This window comes from Taudactylus pleione, unplaced genomic scaffold (genome assembly GCF_031769625.1).
Source record: "Taudactylus pleione unplaced genomic scaffold, aTauple2 ptg000109l, whole genome shotgun sequence".
Lineage (NCBI taxonomy): Eukaryota > Metazoa > Chordata > Amphibia > Anura > Myobatrachidae > Taudactylus > Taudactylus pleione.
The window spans coordinates 11,646,793-11,664,959 of NW_028284511.1; the positions used below are offsets into that span (position 1 = coordinate 11,646,793).

The following is an 18,167-nucleotide window of genomic DNA, read 5'->3' on the forward strand; positions in this document are numbered from 1 at the left end:
TCTTCTTTTACTTTACTCCCAACTCTGAAGCAGGCCTATAATGATAAATTGCATATATTGGGGCTGATTTAAAATGTATTACTTTAATAAAGTGAGTGAAGCTGGGTACACACGGTACGATGTGTACCCAGCAATGTGATCCACGATCCAACGGTCGACATATCGGGCGGTCCCCACACACGGAGCGAAACGGTGCCAGACATGCTGCCACACATAGACCAGCATGGGATCGTACATTGCTCCTTCAGATCTCGTGCATGTAGATAGATCGGGAGGACCAACGAACGACTCCACAGAAGCGCGCAGCGGACGATATGCCCACAAAACGGAACGATATAGCTGCTAAATCGCTCTGTGTATGGGGGCCTTAAGAGATAGACAGAGATAAGATAGATGTAAAATTTCTATTACACCGTTAAAGTTTAAAAATATGTAACATGATAAATTGAGATTGAAGGAACACATTGTGTGTGTGTACATATAGATATATATATATATATATATATCTATATCTATATATATCTATCAGGGAAACCTCTACAGAAGTGCTTTGGCAAGTTTATCCATCTTTCATTTATGTGCAATTTCTCACTGAGCAGTCCTAGTAGAGGACAAATGTTTAAATTACGCTGCGATATTGCCATTTTAGGTTTCGCTTAACCTTCATTTTCTATAAATAGTTTAGAAGAAATCCGGCAGGGCTCCCCATGCTCACACAGCCAGGGCATTACGCAGTAACAACGTCCGCCTGTTGCCTACATCTGTGAAGCTATTCTATGAGCTGCACAAATATTTAAGAGGTGCAGCCTATCAATTCATTATAACTTAGTGGCATCACATCACTTTCCGCCTCGGTGAGGTCATTAGTTTCTACCAACATCAAAATAAGCAACACTTCAACGAATCAATTCAGTTTAACAACGTTTTATCCCCCAAAAATAAGCAATTAAAATGCATTTTTACCTCTGATCAACATAAAATATTCAAATGTGAAAAAATGCTAAGGCTTTTTCGTAATTGCTAATGATGATGATATTATTAATAATAAATAAGCCAATAAATGGTGAAATAAGTATTTGCCCTTTGTACCATAGACTGTTTAGGTGTATCTTAACAATCAGTTATCTTCAGAGGTCACAAAATGAATGAGCTGGGGATCTACCGGTGATTTAAAAATAAATAAATACCTGTCTATCCTACAGCACGGATGTTCAACAAGCGGCCCCCCAGCTGCTGTGGAACCATACATCCCAGCATGCCCAGCCCCAGTTTTGCTATTAGGGCATGCTGGGATATGTAGTTCCATAGCAGCTGGAGGGCCACGTGTTGAATACCTTTGTCCTACAGTTTCTAAACAACTAAATTAAATAAGATCAAATAACATTCAAATCCAATTTGAGAAAAGATTACTGAAAAACACATCTTAGGGAAAGAAATAAGAAAATGTAAATGAATCACTATCTCCCGTATCAAATCAAGTTTTCCCATAAAGAAATGGAGAGAATATAGCACATTGTAAATTTGCCTGGAATTTAGCAGGGATGGTGGAAAATAGCTTAGGCATTTCACCATTTACCATTTGTGATAGGCCAATAGTAATGTTATTTATTACTGGTACAGTAGGCACCATCAATATTATTACTGTATTAAGCAGACAACCTGTAAGTACATGGTTAGAAGTAGCTCTACTGCCATCTGCTGTTTAAGATAATAACTGCTTTTCTTTGAAAATAATAATTGGTGGCATAAAATAAAGTAGAGCTATGGTGTTAAAAAGGAGTCGTCAGCATAAAACAGTTTAAGTAGAGAAACTTGCCACGTGTAACCACATTTAGTGAGCATATTACTGTATTCTGCCAATCTGGTAAACAAACCTAGTTTACAAGCAAATTCCAGCTTCCTTGTCAAACAGGGAAAAATCACTTTTGTTTAGGGGCATCTGAATACTAGGGAGTACATTTTGCTAAACGACAGTCTTGCTCGCCTTTTGAAACCCCTGCTCATTGACAGTAAATTGAAGAACCAAACCACTGAGTTTACTATTCAGTGGTTTTAATGGGGTTTTGTAAACCATAGTCATTGTCCATTGTTTTACAGTGGTTCTGTGGTGGGTTTGTTTCCCATGGAATTTTGACCAAAACTGCTGTTAAACCATCAGAAGAAGAATCACAATATACTTCTAATGAGGGCAAACATTATGTACCGAGGGCCTGATTCAGACCCAGTCACAAGCGATGAGCGCTCGCAACCGGGTCTATGGTGGCCCAGAGCGCATGCGCACGATGGAGCCGGCTCCGTCGTGCGCATGCATGATACCCGGATAACGATGGGCACTCCGTCGCTCCGGGTCTCGCAACAAAGGGGGCGTGCTGTCGATGTTGAGTGACAGCACGCCCCCTTTGGTGGGCGGGCCGGGGGGGGTGGCTGCCCAGACGGAGGCGATCCCATGAGAATGCCTACTGTCTGGGGGCGGTGGGAAAGATTTCGGGTCTGTTTGAGCCGAAAGCTCTCTGGGGCTTGCGGCCACGAGATCCTACCAGAAGGGTCTCGTCGCAAGCCCGTTGGTCGCGATGATCAAGACCATCGCGACCATCATCCTGGCCGCTCGCATTAGCTGTGGGTGACAACCCACAGCCATGCGAGCGGCCAGGAGGCCGCTACATAAAAAAAAAAAAGAAGTCCAGATTCAGAGCGAGCGCTCTGTCAGAGAGTCCAGCTCTGAATCAGGGCTTGAGGCCCTGATTCAGAGCCGGACTCTCTGAAAGAGCACTCGCTCTGAATCAGGGCGTTTTGGGTTTTTTTTGTGCGGCCTCCTGGCTGCTCGCATAGCTGTGGGTGACCATCGCGACCATCGGGCTTGCGACGAGACCCTTGTGGTAGGGTCTCGTGGCCGCAAGCCCCAGAGAGATTTCGGCTCTAACAGAGCCGAAATCTCTCCACTGACGTCACTCGTGATGTCAGTGGGGCCGCCCCCAAACGGCAGGCGTTCACATGGGAACGCCTCCGTTTGGACAGCCACTCCCCCGGCCACTCCCACCAAAGGGGGCGAGCTGTCACTCAACATCGACAGCTCGCCCCCTTTGTTGCGAGACCCGGAGTGACTGCTCCATCGTGCGCATGCGCACTGGCCCACCATCGACCCGGTTGCGAGCGTACAGCGCTTGCAACCGGGTCTGAATCAGGCCCTGAGTAAGCAGACAGATGTTGCAAAACTGATAATTCTCTTGTGAGGGTATATATAGCCACTGTACAAACTACATTCCTGTGACTTGCCAGAACATGAGATGTTTTACACCATGTCAAATTTACCATAGAGCAGAGTACAATCTACTCTTCTATATCAGCTACAACAGGGGTGTCAAACTCAAGGCCATCCAGCTGCTGTGGGGCTATATATCCCAGGATGCCGTAATAGCAAAACTGTGGCAATGCATGCTGGGATTTGTAGTTCCACTTTGCAGATGGAGGGCCACGAGTTTGACACAACGGAGCTAGTAGAAAGAGGCTGATTTTAATTATCTTTAATGGGATTACCAAAGGGAAATCGCTTTTTATGAGGAGAAGAAAATCCTCTCAAACTATGTAAAATCTCTTTAGTTCTGATAAGATGGCATTGTTACATCTGTAACTGTAATGCCATCAGCAGCTCTTATATATAAAGCCATTTGTATCGCAGGGTGAGTGGTGATCCTTTACAGGGCTGCCAGCTCTTGCAAATCAAGCTTATCTGAATGTAGTCTCTCACCTACACAACAGGAAGGCAGCCATTGTATGTATAGCAACAATGGAACTATGTATCTTTGTTACTATAGCACCGACATATAAGGGTATATTCAAATGGGGTGTACCACATGGGGAAAGCTCCATGTGTCATGGCCGGAGCTAATCAATTATTTAGCATCCCATGCGGTAAGCCATAGATTCCGCGTAGAAGGCTGGAATCTATGGGTTTCCCCGCGCGTAAAACCAAAGAGACTGCATTTAACGCAGATTTCTATGAGGGAGAATCAGCGTTACAGGCAGGGAGCAGGACCTATCTAGGTCCGGGTTGTTAATTAGCTACAGGGATATGACTCATAGAAAAGGTACTCTAGTTGTACTGTAGGTGTATTATTTATTCAGTAGTGCACTACATTGTTTTTACCATAAGTAACATTTCAGCGCCTATAACAGCAAGCCCTGTATCAGAGAGGCCCGCAGACTAATGCTTGAGTAGAAGAATCTACAAAACAATTCTGCATTATTTTTATTTTTTGGGAAAAAAGCTCAAATGAAAGTCAAGAAACGATTTGCCTGTCAAATAAGATACCATATTTTATCCACTACTGTTTTCTTGATCAGCCAGGTATATAAAGCCTCAATTATCAGATTCCCCCACACTCCGCACGTGCTGTGGGATGGTTTTTACAAATCAGCACTAAAGTATATTGTGTACTAAAACATTCTTCTAATGCTGCTCCAGCTGAGGCACCTGCATTTTACAGAACCCAATATAAAATACTACAACCAAAACCAATATACACTAGGGGGCATATCCAATTGGCAAGAAGGTTTTGCACGCAAAAAATCATGCGGACCTGCAATCAATTTTGGATTACAGCGGTTATGCAGGCTGCCAATACATGTGGTATCCAGCTTCCAACACGTGGTTGCAGAGTTTTTTGTGAGCAAATCCCAGGGAGGGGGGGGGGGGGGGGAAACAGTTTTTCTTCTTTAAATTAATCTTTTATTCTATTTCATACATAGCGAAGCATGCACAGATCATATTGATCTGTGCAGTGCTTTCAGCCTGAATGGGCATTAAAGTCCCATGTATGTTTATAACATTTACTACCTTTAAATGGGTAACAGCTCTTTTAAGAGATACATTGGAGCAACTAAACATCACATTGGTAACAAATTTCATGCTCTAGCAATGCCCAAAATAGAAGATCGAGCCCCTGGTTGTCCTGTGTTAAACCCAGTCTCCTAAGCCAGTGCTTTGCCTGCTACAGAGCAGTCCAGGTACAAAAGAAAGCAGTTAGTAGGAACCACCTTTGCTCACCAGTAAAAAGCTATACATTCTGCACAGAAACAAGTAGTTCTGTGTGCTCGTGAAGGAGAAAATTATTCTACTACAACTGGAGGTTTCAAGTTTACACTGACAGTCTGTAGAAGTGGTCAGTAAACTGCAGGTTACTTATGTAATAGAAACGTCAAGACATTATCTCCCAATAGAGCATGGCTAAGTAAGCCCATCTTGTCAAACTGTATACTAATGATCCTAAATTAAACTCACAGCTGAAGTCAGCGATCTCTTCTAGTTGCATGTTAAAGGAAAACACACAGAGGAAAGAACATCGACAATGGCTATTGTGCATTGCATCAGGCATGCAGGATTACTGTTCAGAAGACCAGAATGGGACCATTGGAAGACCAGCGTGACCATGGGAGACATCATAAAACTGGTGGATCAGTTAAATGACACATAGGGAATTTAAAAATCAAAATTTCATTTTAAACTAGGTTTAAACCAAAGTACACACCAGCTGCCCTGACTTCTTACCAGATTTCTTTGTCATTAAAGATCCATCCCTACTAATAACGATGTCAGAACTCTTCATCATTAGCATGCTTTGCCCAGTCAGTATGCTTCCAAGGAGATCTGGCACAGGTTCTGCCACTGAGTCCAGGGCCAGAGGAGCCACTCCGCCTCTATATTATAGTTATACAAAATAGACACAGAATAAATTAGCAGAGTACTTGACTAAACACATTGCGACTATCTGGCCCATACCCATGATGAAACATTTTCCCTATAGTCAATTACATATACTATGCTCCTACGTAGTTCTTATCCACTCTTACCGTGACAGAGACACAGAGAGAGGCCTAGCAACAGGCTGATGGGATCTCAATGCGGAACGAGATAAAACCCTTCGCTTCGCAGTGAGTGGAGACGTGGGATTACTGACATGGTCCTCGTTACTGTAAAACATGAAGAAGTTGTAGATAAGGGGGATCCTGCACATTGTTTTCAATTTACAGGTTGAGTCTCCCATATCCAAAATGCCTGGGACCAAGGGTATTTGGATATCGGAATATTCCGTAGTTTGGAATATGTGTATACCATATTTAAATGTCTTAGGAATAGGGCCCAAATCTAAACACAGAATGCATTTATGATTCATATACACCTTATACACACAGCTTGAAAGTAATTTTATACAATATTTTCAATAATTTTGTGGTTTAAACAAAGTTTGTGTACATACATGAAATTTATTTAGGTTTCATATACACATTATACACAAAGCCTATAGGTAATTTTATACTTTATTTTTAATAATTTTGTGCCCTAAACAAAGTTTGTGTACACTGAGCCATCAAAAAGCAAAGGTTTCACTATCTCAGTCATGCTGAATATATTCCGTATTTCGGAATATTTGGATATGGGAGACTCAACCTGTACCATATAAATGACACATTTCACTAAGCTGAAGCAAACTTTGGTAAGTCATGTAAAACTAAAAACACGCAAAAGAGACCAAGTTCATCTGTGACCTCAAAGTATCTAAAAATACACCAGGCACCAAAGAAACAATAAAGTAATAAATGCACCCCTGCAGCAGTATTAAAAGGTGTGCCAACCTCACTAAGCAATATTAGTAATTAACACAATACTGTGCTGGTGTGCAATTAAAAAAATAAATTTAAGCCATTCCTCTATGAATTTATTTAATTGATTTCTTTTTCTCAGTATTTTGGTTGGCTGGTGCAGTCTTTCCTTAAAATACTTCTAGTCATTGCTTGAAGTCCAAAAGCAGAGAAATAAGTCCTCAAAGACTAGCGGCAAATTTTTAGTATTATAAACCTTCACCTGTTAATTCCTAGGCGCCGGGATTTAGAGTGTTTTACACTCCGTGTGGATGCTAGTCCAATACAGCCACCTTTCTATAAGCACTTTATGACAATATAGAACATAATTCAGTGACCTAGGTAATGTTATGTTATACAGTCATGTGCAGAATTACCCTCAAATTAAATCTGAACGTCTGCAGTAAAGCACATCTTGTTTGTTTCATTTCAAAGCCATTGTGGTGGTGAATAGAGGCCAAAATATGAAAATTCTGTCAATGTCCCAATATTTATGCACCTGACTGTATATGGGGATGTAGTTACCATCCCGGCGCTCAGAAAACCGGCGCCGAAATCCTGATTACAGCCAGAAACTCAACGGTAAGTATTAGGTGTGTTTCAAGTGCGTTTATGGTACGTATACCTATTGTCATTGCTACATATTTTACTAAGAAAGTACTACACTATATCTTCTTTCCATCTGTCTCCGAATGAGCCCCTCATATAAATGTTCTTCAGCCGTCACAAGTTTTAGGTCCATCCCTCCACCTGGAATCTCTCTACAAAATCTCAGATAAGCGTTAAAGTTACATTTATTTGGTACACACATTCATATTCCAGCACATGCACATTACTTGTTGAAATTATTACACCATCAGGCACATATTCTTTCCATCCCCCCTTTTAGGTAAATATTAGGGTTAGGAGGAGGGTTAGATTTAGGCTGCAGGGGGGGGGGGGGGGGGGGATGGTTAGGGTTTAGGATTAGTATACTTACCTTCCGCCGTCGGGATCCTGACTATCTGGATGCCGCTATTGTTGTTCTAACTGCTGGCATCCCGTACCCAAACAGTTATATATTGGACTCGCAGCATTCTGGAAAAAACTCAATTCAAGAATCTGAGGTCACTAGGCTTAAAAAAATAAAAAACTGACACATTGTAATGTGCTGTTTTTAATACAACTTATGTAACGAATAGTGGATATATTGCTGCTACGTGAGGAACTTTTTAGTTATTTTTTACATCTAATAGATTGATTATAAGTTTCTAGAGTTATATATTGCATTTAACTCTGTAATTAAAAAATGTTTTTCTATATAATGGATTTATTTTAACTTTCAGTTCATGATAGTCGTATTTCAAATCAATTTTTTCATTGCACACCAGCGCAGTATTGTGTTTATTTACTCATCTGTGACCCCACTGGACTGTCCACTATTATTTACTAGGTCCTCTAACATGTATGACCCACAACACCTTACTTTCTTTACGGTTTGTTCCTGGTTTACTGACAGACTGCCGGCTCAATTCAGAGCAAGAACAGATAAGTGCCGTGGCAAATCATTGTAGCCTGTGAGTCAGTGTGTGCAACAGCGAGGGAGGAGGAGTTTACCTGTCAAATGGATCTAGATCGTATGCGTTTCCAAACACAGACAGAGTGGCAGCTCCAATGTCATGTCTCATGGACCCCAATGTCTGTTCAGGTGCCCTCTGTACACGAGGTAAAGAAGACCCCCGGGATAGGTTGCACAGACCAAGTGACTTAGCGATGCGACTATGAGAAGTGGGAGATTTTCTAAACTGGAAAGAGAAGAAACATGCAATTTAAAAATCTAGAGAGCCGCATATCTCTGGATTGTTAAATACTAACCAGACATTATCAGCTTTAAAACACAGAGAAAAGAACTTAAGACAAATCTCATTGACAAGTTTTGTATACAGCATGGGGAAGGCAGAGTCCCATACAGATTGCAACATTGGGCCAGCTGAAAAGATCACCAATCTGAAACATAAGAGGATACGAATTTGGGCAGTGACTGGGTTTTCCCAAAGACAAGAGCGGTTCCATTATTATCTTTAGGACACAGCACTTCCCCTGTCCTAAACTCATGTTTATATAAAACACAGTGTACATGCAAGTGCTTAAAAGGAGGAATTATGGTCTTACCTTGTTAAATCCATTTCTTCGACTCCATAGGGGGCACAGGGATCACTCTGGGTATAGCCTGGAGAGCAGAGTCTGGGCACTAAACAGTTACTCATTTTCTTCCCAATAGCCACCTGGCTCCCTCTCCACAATACCCCACCCAGTTTAAGTTAGAAAGCCAATGGCAGGAGCGGAGAGAAGAAGAGGGAGACGGAAGTCCGCCACACACCCAGAACAAAGTCAGAGAAAGATGCGCCAAGAACCAGCATCAGAGGAAATAAACCCTGCACGCCAGGTGCGTCAGATTGGGAGCCCTGTGCCCCCAATGGAGTCGAAGAAAAGGATTTAACAAGGTAAGAATATAAATTCTCCTTTCTTCTTCCTCCACTATGGGGCACAGGAATCACTCTGGGACATCCTAAAAAGTGTCCCCTGATGGGAGGGACGCTCCTGGGCTGCATGGAGAACCCTTTTGCTCGAAGGCTGCATCCAAAGACGCAGAGGCGACAACTGCATATAAACAAATAAAGTGTGGGCAGAGAACCAAGTGGCAGCTGTACAAGCTGTACTGCAGAAACACCACGTTGAGCCACCCAAGAAGGTCTACTGTCCTTGTGCGAACAGCAGAAACCACAACAGGGTCAGGATATCGGCCACAGTGTGTGGCGGATAAACAAGAGGGGCCAGCAAAACAATCTGTTCAGCAACCGGCCAGTTTATGTGAAAATCCTACTGGACCATAGAGAAACCAATCTCTGGCTGTGTCCACTGAAAAAAATTCCTGGAGAGCCCTTATCCCAAGAGGCGTCCTCCGGCAAAGAATCTGGAATGCGGAAAGCCAGAACCACAATCTCAGGTAGGAGGGGAACTGAGACACATTAATTGACAATCAAGGACCGGAACCTACACGGCTATTTTAACCACAACACCGGAACACAGAGATATCCTTGAAAAAGGCCACCGGAGCTGGCTGAAACGCGTTTGATACATCTCCTCTCATCATTTGCCAGGGAACACCAGAGCCAGCAGACCGCGTGTAGGGACGGAGCCGCAAACAAGCACCCACGGTTGGGTTACCGCGAGCACAGGTAAGAGGTGATTCATTACTAGAGGTAGACTGTATTAGCCGGGAAACTCCGGGATCGCGGCACCTGCCAGCGGGACACCCGCCGCAAGTGCTGTTCACCAGCAAACCCCCAAAATACCAGTATCCTCTTTGAACCACAAAGGAGACGTTACACTTGCACTGCCGGACAGCTGTGCAAGTGTACGCCATCCGACAAACCTTACCACCCCTTCACTGCTGGGCAATATTGTCGGCTACTGCAGAGCTGATTACTGCAAACATCTGCAACTGCACTCTGGTTCCCCCCTATAAGAAACTCATATATAACAATACGCATTGGGATAAAAGATACTGATCTTAAACTAACTTGGATCCGTATTCATATCAGAACACTATTGGAATTCCTCTGGCATTCACTTGGATCAATACTTCATTTGGACTACAAAAATACTTTTTCCAACTTTTAATCAACCTTCAGTTTTTTCTCAACTTATATAATTTTTATTTATTTATTTTTTTGGTTAAAACCATTTTATCAACTCTTATCATTTTGATTTTTTGATTTTTACTCATTTTTTAATCCCCTCCCTTTCCTTCATGTTCCTGTGTTAGAAAAATGTAGTGTTGTGAATCGATGCTAGTACATTAAAATTTTGCTTTCACAATTTACCACCAACAGAGTCTCCTCATGGTTATTCCTAAATTATCATGAGCATTTAAGCTGTTGTTAGGACAAACATATTTTAAGTCACAACTTTGCCTTTATTAGTATACAAATCGAAAGATTAGCGCCAGCTTCCCCCAATCTAATTCAATCGAACTGAGACACAACCCTGGATAGGAACCCAAGCAAGATCATAGAACGGTCCGATCCAAGTATAAAATCAGAGAGAGGGAGCGACAATACAAGGTGCTCCAAACATCTGCCATGCCAAGAGATGGCATGTAGAAAAAGGCAATGACTCAGCAATGTGCACCACAATTAAGGACTCTGAGGAGCTTTCTGAGGAGACCAAAGAACCCAGGGGAAGTTCGATGGAGCCACATGGAAAGAACAAATGGTGGCTGCACCTAGAGGACGCCCTTAAATAAACGAACAGACAGGTCTGAGACTGGTATCTCCAGGAAGAGGGCTGCAGGCCCATTCAAAAAAAAAAAAAAAGAGGACTCATGATAGCTGGAAGAAGCCTCTAACTTGAGAAGTAATTCTGACCGAAGTGGTCTACTAGACATGCAGCAGTGTATAACTGAGCCCTCAGGAAAAATCATCCCATCTTCTCAGACAGGTCAAGAACCACTCCGGCCAAGCGAGGCGGTCCAGAATCTGACGGAAGTACAAGTCCGGAGACCAAAGGACAGACCATAGAGGAAGGCGCATTGGAGTGCCTACTGAGAGGCAAAAAGAGCTGCATAATACAGCCGCCGTCGCCAAGCTACGAGGATCACCATGCTCCCTTCCAAATTCAACCCGTGGGAGCATGGAAAGTGAAGGAAAGACAAATAAGAGCCGAAACTTCCACCATATTGACCATTAGGAGAGTTCCTGAAACTCTGGAGATGGAACAGTATCTCGGTAACCTGTGGTTATAGGAGGCATCATAATGTCAATATTTATCAGGTCCCAGAGATTACAAGGCGATGAAAAGTGTCAGAATGTAGAGCCCACTCACCGGGAGAACAGTGGGAAGGAAGGCCACCTACAGAGCTGTAAGAGGACACTCCGCCCGGCATGCAGTAGGGAAGCTGGATTCCCGACTGCTTTATCCCGGCGAGGGTTAAATGACAGGGGCCTAAATCTAGAAGCCTGTCATTTTACAGACGCCGGGAGACCGGCGCCTGGCATCCTGATCGAAATGATGCCGAATGCCGCTGTGGACAGTCCCCGGGGGGGACTTAGGGTTAGGCACCCCTAAGGAGGGTTAGGGAGGTTAGGTTAGTTGATACTTACCTGGGGACGATCGGGATTTTCAGCCGTGTCGGCCAGCCGCTGTCGGGATTTGTGTCCGGCGGTAATTCATACAGATTCCCTCCTCCCAACTAGGGAAGCGGCCAACCATCGTAATGAAACTGCAACTAAGAGCGTCACCCTGATGGCTTATGTAAGCAACAGGTGTTGCGCTTACGGACTAGACCAGGACAGGACAATGCTGGAGGCGTGATAGAACCAGAAGGGATCTCTCAAGACTATCCAGAGCAGCAGACTGAAGATCGGTAACAGGCTCACCAGAGCCATTCACAGATCCTAAGGGTCTAAAGATGGGTTACTGCCCTCCACTAGAGAAGATATGCATCGGTGTTGAGAAGGACTCCTGTGCTGGATCCTAAAGGGGACGCCTCTAGCTAGCACAAAATAGGGATGATAGCTTGAGTCATAAAAAGCAGACACGATCTATGTCATAGGGCCCAAATTTCCCTATGAAGAGGAAGGGGATGAAACTGAGAAAACTGCAGCCACCCCGCTCCGTCAAAGGGAGAGCCAAAGATGTGCCTGCAAGAGTGTAATAACACTTCGTAGAGATGCCGGAATAGAGGGAACGGTAATTGGAAGACCCTTAGTCTAACCGCAGGGAGGAATACCCGCTGAACCCTGGAATGCAGCAAAGCTCTCCCCCAAGGAGAAAAGTTTCCAAGTAATTACTCATCCGTAGTTCCAGTGACTGAGCACTGAAGAGCAGGGCGAGAGCTGCCATAACGGTCTTGATCCTCATGAAAACACGAGGGGCGGTGGACCTTTCCTAATGGTGAAACCAGAAACTGGAAGTGATTGTCCTGTATAGTCAACTCGAGGAAGTGCTAGTGACTGACTCGGATGGCAATTTGAAAATAGGCCTCTTAGGCATGAAAGAATGCTCTAAATCCTCTAGCCAATGACGGAGTGGAGCGACCCCATGTGGAACCTGAAAACCCTGGAGTTCCTGCTAGCGCCCAGAGAATGAGGATGGGCTGGAACAAGCAGTCCGGCGTCTGACCTGTAACACGCACTTTCAGTGAGAGGGGTTCTGGACAATGGCCCTGGAGGTCAGAGTGGAGCGAACAGTCTCTCCCAGTGTGCAACCTTTAATAGAACAATAAAAGATAATGTCCCAAGCATTTTCAAGTATTCTTTTACAGAGTGTTACGTTATTGTCTTGCCAGGTGATTTGATCTTATAACACACGTCTGGTCTTATGACCCGGATCCCACTCACCGAATAGCAATAACAGACGTTCCTTGAAAGGTTTCTTTATACACCATTCATATATGTCATTCTGTTCATCAGCTTTTCACTCATATACTCGTCTCATGGAACAAATCTCACCTCAACACCCCTTGCGACGTTCGTTGGTTATTGATTCACCAACCAAACACTCCTTTTATTCTGGTTGATGAAACGATATTTATTCCACAAAAACAGCAGATATAAAAACAGCAAAAAATGGTCACTGGATGGTTTATGGATAACTCTGTAGACCACAAGCAAAAACACCTTTCTTAAATCCAGGACAGCAAGGTGTAGAAGTTCAGATGGAACCAGTCACAAAGGAAATCACTTCAACAGCCATATGTACAGTCCCCCACCAGCAACGTGTTTCAGACAATATATTCTTCCTCAGTATGTGGTATGGATTGCACAGGAAGCTCTATTTATCCCCCTATCAATGATCAATTTGGAAACACCAATAACCCCCTATTCAACCAAAGACCACCCATAATTCCCAATATCCAGGCAAAAGGTTCACAATAAAAAAAATTGGCATCATATATAATAACCAAACATATTATTATGATATATAAATACATAAAACAGAATAAAAAGTCATGAAAACTTACAAACAGAGCTCATAAATACATATAAAACCAAGAACTTCCCTTCCCTTATAAGGTATCCATACTGTTATATAAAAACCTAAGTCATACTGAAGTTACATAATTTCTCTATGATTTCTGAGGAAACAGAAGGTTAATACAGGCCCTAAGTGTGAGGCACAAGAGTGCTCACCTCCCTCCTGTTAAATGCAATCTAAGTATATATCACACACAAGCCAGAAGCAATGGTGTGTACTTTAGTTAGACTGTAAGAGTGGCAATGCACCTAAAAACAATCTACTTAGTAACATAACCAGGGAGGGACCACAAAGGCCTGTGAGGTGTACCAAGTGGCCCCTAGCAGAGAAATCAGGACATCCAGTGCACGGAATAAATAGGCTATAATGCTCAACAATCCTGCCAGAGAGGGCAGGATGGAGTATAAAATTAGTACCAAGCAGCTAAGAGCGAGGTATGTAGTCGACTGTAGCCCAAGCTGTCCAGAGCTGAGTGAGCCATGTGTTTTAAAATGGCTGCCCAGCATTCTAGGAGAGAAGCAAACCTGAGATGTGCAATCAACATGTTGCAAGAGGCTAACAGGCAGTGCTTACCTCCCCCTTAGATGACAAAACCCCCAGGGACTTTGAATACAGTGCCGCAGCAGTGCCCTGTTACACGCTGCCCTGGTGGTCCAGTGTACAGCGCAGCATACTGGACCGTCACTACACCCACCCTGCCGGTGGTCTCCAACACCAGCGGGATATAGCTTGCAGGGAGCCGGTCTCTTACTTGCCAGGCGACCGGCTGCCGGCTTGGGGAGCGGAGAGAGAGACTCGCGCTGTCCCTGCTTGATACCCACGGTGAGCGCCTTGAACAGACAGCGCAGTAATACAGTAAAAATAATAAATAAGTAACCGAGGGACCACTTAAAAGCAGCCCCCCATGGAAAAGGTGCCACACCAAACTTCAAACTGGCTGTCCTGTGTCCTGGGGTATAGTAGAGAGAGAGCCAGGTAGCTGCTGGGAAGAAAATGAGTAACTGTTTGGTGCCCAGACTCTCCTCCTCAGGCTATACCCAGAGCGATCCCTGTGCCCCCTAGTGGAGGATAAAGAAATATACAAATAATGGTCATTTGGCAGGGAATCGGTATGTAATACTGCCGGCCGCAGCAGCCCGGCAGCGCTGGAAATCCCGATCGTCCCTAGGTAAGTATTAACTAACCTAACCTATCCCCCTAACCCTAATCCCCCCTCTAAGTGACTAAACCTAACTCCCCCCTTCCCCGCTGCCTAAACCTAAGTCCCCCGGGGGGGTGCCTTACCCTAACCTACCCCCAGGGGTGCCTAACTCTAACCATCCCTCTCCCTAGCCTAACCCTAACCTCCCGGGGGGGGTGCCTAACCTAAGTCCCCCCCTCGGGAGCCCTAAACCTAACCCTCCCCCAGCGGCTGTCCGCCAATCTCGGTAAAATGACAGGCGTCTAGATTTAGACGCCTGTCACTTAACCCTTGCAGGGATTAAGTAGTCTAGAAGCCGGTGGTCGGCATTCCGTCCGCCGGCTTCATAAACGTATACCCCACCCACAGAGCCCTGTGCTCTGTGCAGCCACACCTGATGCGCACCCCTAGTTACAGCCCTGCCTAGTATAGTACTGTATAAGTAGTTTTGGATGCAGCTACAATGCCGCTGCGCCCGGCATCTCTTCGAACGGGATGCCGGGCACCGGTCTCCCGGCGTCTGTGAAATGAGCGGGGTCTACATCTAGACGCCGGTCATTTCACCCTCACTGGCATATGACAGTCGGGAAGCCGGCTATCGGTATAATGTCAGCCGGCTCCACGATTGCATCCCTTTGGCAGTAGTTCCCAAAACTTTTTTTGAAATCAAGGCGCCCTAGAGTATCAGCATTTTTCCATGGCACCCCTGGGCCAAAAGTTTCTTATAGAGAAATTCAGCAAAAATTAAGTAAATTGTGCTTATATGTCACCCTTAGGTGACATATAAGCCTTAGGTTTAGTTATGTGGTGGTTGAATGGGCCGACAGGGCTGCACTTCTTTTTGTCCACATAGTTTTTGATTGGCAGCCATTAGCACTGGTTTTGCACATCACACTGACTAAAATGTATTTTATTTGGTACTGGACCACCAACCCGAGGCACCCCTGTATGTGCCCTGAGGTACCCCAGGGTGCCACGGCACAGTTTGGGAACCACCCTCATATGGGATATAAGTAGTAAAATGTGTAAGCTGCAGGTTGGGGACGGAGTTGTAGTTTGGGCTGCACTAGGCCATTGTAGAAAAGTAAACTGCAGCTTACTAAATGCACACTCTGCATGAGAAGCATGTTATACCCTGGATCTGCAGATGCAGGTAATCTAGTAAAACAATAAATAAAACAAAACTTAAATTTCTCTGCTTTTGAAGAAAAATAAAGTGTCTCAATGTGATCACAGGGCCGGCTCCAGGGGGAACCGCGCCATGTGCAGGATGGGACTTGGGGGTGTGGCCTAATCATCATATGCCATGTCACCCTAAATGGCATTATTTTGGGGGCGTGCCCGTATGGCACGCTTCCCGTTAAAGTCAGGCTAGGGGCGAGCCAGTACCAGCTACGTCAGTAGCTGGGCTGCCCCCAGTCCTCTTCCAGCACTGAATGGATACCTTGCACCATTCCTCTTCTCCGGGGCCAGAACCGCTGCGGCGGTGAGGTGCCCAACATCCCAACCCCCCGCAGGATACTTCGTCCCGCGGGTGGAACAGCGGGACAGTGCCCGAAAAAAAATGGAACTGTCCCGCTGAAATCGGGAATGGCTGGGAGGGGTGCGCCCTCTATGGGGTGGCAACCCTGTTCAACTGCACTGGTCAAACGTGTATTGAGCCGGCCCTGTGTGATATCACCCCCACACAAAGACACTGTTGATGGAAAAACCTAAAAGCAACATAATTTAAGAACTTCCTACTGCTGCTGTGGGTCTGATCATAAGGGTTTATGGCAAAGTATGTTTTAACTTCCTATTTTACATCTGAGATATTAAAATAACCAAATACTGAATGTATAAAAATATATATATATTTTTTTTCTAAGAACTCTGCTTATGATATATATTTATATCATATTAATGGACAGTTTCTTTAATAAAAGCACACACAGCAATGAATGAAATATGTGCAATATAGGAATGATTGACCCCTAAAAAACTTATTACAGAAAGTCCAGGAGTACATCCATTAAAAGGACTGCATGTATTTCGCACAGCTGCTATATACAGTATCAGACACTCACCGTTTTCTGTTTGCGTCCCTTTCGTCTCTTAAATCGTCGCCTGCGCCGTTTTCCTACACCACGGCTTCCTTTAGTCGCCTTTCCTAATGAAAACAGGAATCCACAGTAAATGACGAATACTGTGTATGTATGGAAAAGGAGAAATTATGTGCAGAGTTTATTTCCAGAATCTGTTGTTATTTATTGATAAAGAAAAAAAGGTTTTCAAATTTTGTTTAACATAAGGTCTCTTTAGAAATAGACAGAGAGTCTATTTACTAAGCTTTGTTGGGAGATAAAGTGAATGGAGATAAGGTACCAGCCAATCAGCTCCTAACTGCCATTTTTCAAACACAGCCTGTGACATGGCAGTTAGGCGCTAACTGGCTGGTACCTTATCTCCATTTACTTTATCTCCTAACACTGCTTAGTAAATAGACCCCTTAAACAGCAAACATATAGTGACTGTAACTTGGTGAGCCTTCATGACACCAACCAGCTTTCCTTCTCCTTCTGGTAGTGACCAGACGAGGCGCCAGGTTTCGTTGATAGACAGCAGTGTTGAGTCCAGCCACAACTGCTTCAATTGTTTCATCGAGAAGAGATGACATCAAGTACCTGGGAACATTCTGATAACAAATAGAACATGTTATAGAACCAAAGCAGAAAACTAAAAAAAGTTAACAATTTTAGCTCTCACTATTTATCAGAGTCTCTATAGCTAATTAATAGACACACAAAAAGAATAAAATAAAAAAAAAAGAAATTCAGTAAAAGCATAAGAAAATCTTTGGGATCTTTTATAGAACTCAGACGAAGCAGCCGTTTTGTGAGTAAACCACAATACAAGAGAAAATACTAGGAATTGGTTCTATATTATTAATACAAGTCAAAGTTCCTCAGTAATGTCACTGATTCAGAATGGTAAGACAGCCAAAATTATACGTATTTGTCCAGCCCACAAAATGTGGGCCTCATCTATATGCAAACAGGTTTTTCGAAAAAGCTTCAAGATCCACTCTTTCTATGCATTTCCTCGCTATTAAGAATGCAATTTATATCCATTGGTTCCAGTGAATAATTATTTTAAAAAAATCTGGCTTATATCACTTTTAATAACTTATGGTGCTCTTTCCATTATATCTCCTCTTCTCTCATGAATTAGCTTTCAAACCTGGTACCATAACTCATAAGCAGCACCTTCTTTAGCCATTACGTAAATTTGCTGTTACTCTCCATTCATATAGTCAGGTGCATAAATATTGGGACATTGACAGAATTTTCAT

General features: G+C 43.8%; 1 protein-coding gene across 2 annotated transcripts in view; it reads right to left on the reverse strand.

The window, feature by feature from the left end:
• PHRF1 (PHD and ring finger domains 1) overlaps positions 1-18,167 on the reverse strand; it is a 94,344-nt gene that overhangs the window by 46,119 nt on the left and 30,058 nt on the right. For both annotated transcript variants that reach the window (XM_088471006.1, XM_088471007.1), the window contains exons 9-13: positions 17,378-17,510; positions 16,903-16,985; positions 8,233-8,420; positions 5,848-5,967; positions 5,546-5,694 (exon numbers count right to left, since the gene is read on the reverse strand). In XM_088471006.1, coding sequence (XP_088327132.1) covers positions 5,546-5,694; positions 5,848-5,967; positions 8,233-8,420; positions 16,903-16,985; positions 17,378-17,510 — 673 coding nt within the window. The remainder of the gene's footprint in view (positions 1-5,545; positions 5,695-5,847; positions 5,968-8,232; positions 8,421-16,902; positions 16,986-17,377; positions 17,511-18,167) is intronic.